The 4759-nt window shown below is 39.8% G+C and overlaps 1 protein-coding gene across 1 annotated transcript; it reads right to left on the bottom strand.

Moving 5' to 3' along the window:
- Nucleotides 1-2122: 2122 nt before the first annotated feature.
- Nucleotides 2123-3577, bottom strand: LOC147369266 (olfactory receptor 2L3-like). Its single transcript, XM_086411200.1, has one exon. The coding sequence runs from the start codon at nt 3356-3358 to the stop codon at nt 2423-2425; it is 936 nt and encodes a 311-aa protein (XP_086267326.1). The 5' UTR covers nt 3359-3577; the 3' UTR covers nt 2123-2422.
- Between the last annotated feature and the right edge of the window lie 1182 nt (nt 3578-4759).

Here is a 4759-nt window from a genome sequence, read left to right as displayed (position 1 = left end):
GCTTTTTTTGGGAGTGCAATGAAAACTGACCTTTTCCAGTCCTGTGGCAGCTGCTGAGATTTCCAAATTTGCTGGCATAATGAGTGCAGCACTTTAACAGCATCATCTTTTAGGATTTGAAATAGCTCAGCTGAAATTTCATCACATCCAATAGCTTTGTTCATAGTAATACTTCCCTATGGCCCACTTGCCTTCACACTCCAGGATGTCTGGCTCTAGGTGAATGATCACACCATCATGGTCATTAAGAGCTTTTTTGTACTGTTCTATGTATTCTGGTCACATCTTCTTAATATCTCCTGCTTCTGTTAAGTCCATATTGTTTCTGTCCACTATTGTGCCCATCATTGTATGAAATGTTCCACTGGTATCTCTGATTTTCTTGAAGATATCTCTAGCCTTTCCCATTCTATTATTTTCCTCTATTTCTTTGTCTTGTTCACTTAAGAAGACTTTCCTATCTTTCCTTGTTATTCTTTGGAACTCTGCATTCAGATGGGTATATCTTTCCCTTTCTCCTTTGCCTTTAGCTTCTTTTCTTTTTTCAGCTGTTTGTAAGTCCTCCTCAGACAACCATTTTGCCTTTTGCATTTCTTTTTCTTAGGGGTGGTCTTGATCACTGCCTCCTCTACAATGTCACAAACCTCCACCCATAGTTCTTCAGGCACCCTGTCTATCAGATCTAATCCCTTGAATGTATTTGTCACTTCCACAGCATAATCATAAGGAATTTGATTTAGGTCATATCTGAATGGCCTAGTGGTTTTCCTTACTTCAATTTAAGTTTAAATTTTGCAATACAGAATTCATGATAAGAGCCACAGTCAGCTCCAGGTCTTGTTTTTCCTGACTGTATAGAACTCTTCCTTCTTCAGTCACAAAGAATACAATCAATCAGATTTTGGTATTAACCATCTGGTGATGTCCATGTGTATAGTTGTCTTTTGTGTTGTTGGAAGAGGATGTTTGCTATGACCAGTGTGTTCTCTTGGAAAATCTTTGTTAGTCTTTGCCCTGCTTCATTTTGTACCTAAGGCCAAACTTGCCTGTTACTCCAAGTATCTCTTGACTTTTTGCTTTTGCATTCTAATCCCCTATGAAGAAAAGGACATTTTTTGGGGTGTTAGTTCTAGAAGGTATTTTCTTGAAATATAGATACATATCTCAAGAAAATTTACTAAAGTTATTAAATTTAGGCTACTCTTGTAGCTTAAAATGAACAAGGAATTCTCACTGTCTGCTGCTGCTGCTACTGCTGCTAAGTCACTTCAGTCGTGTCTGACTCTGTGTGACTCCATAGACGGCAGCCCACCAGGCTCCCCCTTCCCTGGGATTCTCCAGGCAAGAACACTGGAGTGGTTGCCATTTCCTTCTCCAATGTGTGAAAGTGAAAAGTGAAAGTGAAGTCACTCAGTCGTGTCCGACTGCTCACTGTCTAAGGGGAAGCAAATCAACTCTGGAGAGTTCCTGAGGTTTCATTCAAGAGAAGGGAAAAATGTTAGGGAGAGAACAGCAGAAGGGCAGCATCTCATAATTCCCCCAATTGTTCAGTATACTACATATAGGTGTTATTCTTCTCTTTTAAATTACAGCATGGAATTTGTATTCATTTAGTTATGGTGATTTTAGTAACTAATTATGAGTCAACTATGCAATAAGGGTCTTCCCTGGTGGCTCAGATGGTAAGGCATCTGTCTGCAATGCGGGAGACCCAGGTTTGATCCTTCCTTCACCAGGAAGATCCCTTGGAGAAGGAAATGGCAACCCACTCCAGTACTGTTGCCTGGAAAATTCCATGGACTGAGGAGCCTGGTAGGCTACAGTCCATGGGGTCACAAAGAGTCGGACACGACTGAGTGACCTCACTTTCACTTTCACAGTAGGGTATGAGCTTATAACACCTAATACATATTTAAATGACTTTATCTCATTATCTCATAGTTTAAAATGCACCTTTCCTAGCATCTTGTATTATAAAAGATACCAATTTATTTTAATATTAAACTTTGGAATTCACCTAAACCTGGTTCATTTAAAATAATTTTTATTTATTGTATTTTAACTTTTCTTGCTAATTTTAATAGTAAGCCAACTCATGGAATTTTAGTTCATCTTGAGGCCCATAGTGAATTTATATTTTATTAGAGAAAATTTCTAATAACTTCATAGATTTCAAATAATATTTAATTTAACATGTAAACTAATTTTCTTAAATTTCTCCTTACATGATAATGCCCCAGTGAAAAATTAAGGACCTCCATTAGAAACCTGGAAATCACACATGAAAAGTTTTATTTACATAGGGTCGCAATCACCCTGGTTTCCTGAACCACGCAACACCTTGGGATTTAAACTCTGAACTGTAGTTTAGTCCATGGTCACAAGCATGTTCTTTCCACAACTGAGAAGTATTCCTTATCTACTAAGATACCCCACATCTCCCCACCAACTTCATGAGAGCTGCCACCACCTCCTTATTCCTCAGGCTGTAGATAAGGGGGTTCAGCATGGGAGTGAGGATGTTGCTGAAAAGAGAGAGAGCCTGGTCCTGCTCTGGACTATGTGAGGAAGTGAAAGTCATGTAGATGAATATGTTTGGGCCGAAGAAGAGACTTACCACAGTTAGGTGGGAAGAGCAGGTGGCCAGGGCTTTTTTCCTGCCCTTGACAGAGTTCACACGCAGGACAGTGAGGAAGATGAGTGTATAGGAAGCTATGATGAGACTGAAAGGCACAACAAGCAGTACAATGCTTGTGACCACCACCACTAACTGATACACAGAAGTGTCTTCACAGGAAAGCTTAATGAGGACTGGGACCTCACAGAAGAAATGGTGGATCTCCCTTGACCCACAGATGGGAAAATGCATAGGGTAGACTGTATGGATAAATGAACTTATGGAGCCTCCAATCCAACATCCAGCAACCATGTGCAGACAGAACCTGGGGCTCATGATGGTGGGATAACGCAGTGGGATGCAGACAGCTACGTAGCGGTCATAAGCCATGAGAGTCAAGATGAGGCATTCTGACATTCCCAACATCAGGAAGAAGAAACTCTGTGTTCCACAGCCAATCCATGATATGGTCCTTTTCCCTGTGAAAAAGTTAGAGGCTGTCTTCGGAACAATGGTGGAGGTTAACGTCAAGTCAATGAGGGAGAGTTGACTGAGGAGAATGTACATGGGTGTATGGAGCCGAGAGTCCCCCCAGATCAAGACAATGAGAAGTAAGTTTCCCAGGAAAGCAAGGATGTAGATGAAAATGACCACGAAGTTGAGAACAATGGAATGCTGAAACTCAGGAAAGAGTCCCACAAGGATGAAATCAGTTACTGATGACGCATTCCCACCCACCATGCCTCTAAAAGAAATATAACAGGGCTGGGGAACAAATCAAATGGATTAGAACAATGAACACTCAGTACATGTCTTATATCAATATGTGGATCCAAAATTTTATATCTTTCTTCCCAATATTGGACTCTCACAATATGTGCCATCAACTCATCAGAAATATTTAACTACATATTATTGAGCAATTGCCTAAAAGCGTGTTAAATAAAGAATATTAAATGATTAACTTTAGTCCCTCTTTGCCTCATCTTGTTTTCCTCTTTCTTTTTTCTCTCTTTTTGTTTTCACTTGGAGAATCTTATTGTAACAATGCATCTACTTTCTGCAAATTTGAACCTCAAAATGTATATATTATTTCTGATAGTCATGGATCCTGATTATTAACTCTTGTAGATTTGGGCAAAAGAAATATCAACTTAATTCACTCAATTAGTTTTGAAAATCATAAATCAATTGCTTTTCAAATTTTTAATGAAATATCCCATTGATTTACTCCTTATGGCTAAGTGCCATCATAAACAGGCTTCCCAAGTGGCACAGGTGGTAAAGAATCTGCCTGCCAATGCAGGAGATGCAAAAGATATGGGTTCAATACCTGGATTGGGATGATTCCCGGGAATAGGAAATGGCAACCCATTCCAGTAATCTTGCTTGGGAAATCCCATGTACAGAGGAGCCAGCAGGGTCTATGGGGTCACAAAGAGTTGGACTTGACTGAGCAACAAGTAGGTATATATACCATCATAGATGGAGTAATAGCAATTCCTAAACTTACATAATTATCTGCCAGGAGGCCATAAATATTCTCTTTTTTTTACCAAATAAAGCTTATATTTTCAGTCTAGAATTTTAGATTTTCCTTTACTTGGTCCAAGATACTTTTTAAACCTTAGATTCCATTAATTTTAAAGCAGATAACCCAAATTCCAGTCAAATGTACATTCTCATGGTTTCTCCACACAGCTGAAACTTTGCTTTTATTTCTGCTCAGAATTATCAGTATACTTAAAGCTGAAGAAGAAGAAATTTTCCTATCCACATTTCTACAGTCCCTTATCATATCACACATATAATTATTTATCACCAGAGCTAAGAGACAGTGTAGATTGGTGTCTAAGGGCATATATCAGGGGCTGCATGTGTGCTCAGTTACTCAGTTGTGTCTGACTCTTTGTGACCTCAATGGACTGTAGCCCTCCAGGTTCCTCTGTCCATTGGATTTTTCAGGAACGAAGACTGGAGTGGCTTGCCACGTCCTCCTCCAAGGGATCTTCCCTCCAAGGGACTGAACCCATGTCTCCTGCATCTCTGCCCTGGCAGACAGATACTTCACCACTGGGACACCTCAGGGTATCAGGGGCTAGGATACCCAAATTCAAGCCTAGCTGCATCATTTACTATCTA

Source organism: Bos grunniens, chromosome 7 (genome assembly GCF_055505025.1).
Source record: "Bos grunniens cultivar Pamir isolate PY7600 chromosome 7, Bosgru_T2T1.0, whole genome shotgun sequence".
NCBI classification, from domain to species: domain Eukaryota; kingdom Metazoa; phylum Chordata; class Mammalia; order Artiodactyla; family Bovidae; genus Bos; species Bos grunniens.
Note: the sequence above shows the minus strand (reverse complement) of the source record. Positions and strands in the feature narration are given on the sequence as shown.

Coding starts and splice junctions, on each gene's coding strand:
- LOC147369266 (XM_086411200.1), bottom strand. CDS start 3,358: ATGGTGGGTGGGAATGCGTCATCAGTAACTGATTTCATCCTTGTGGGA.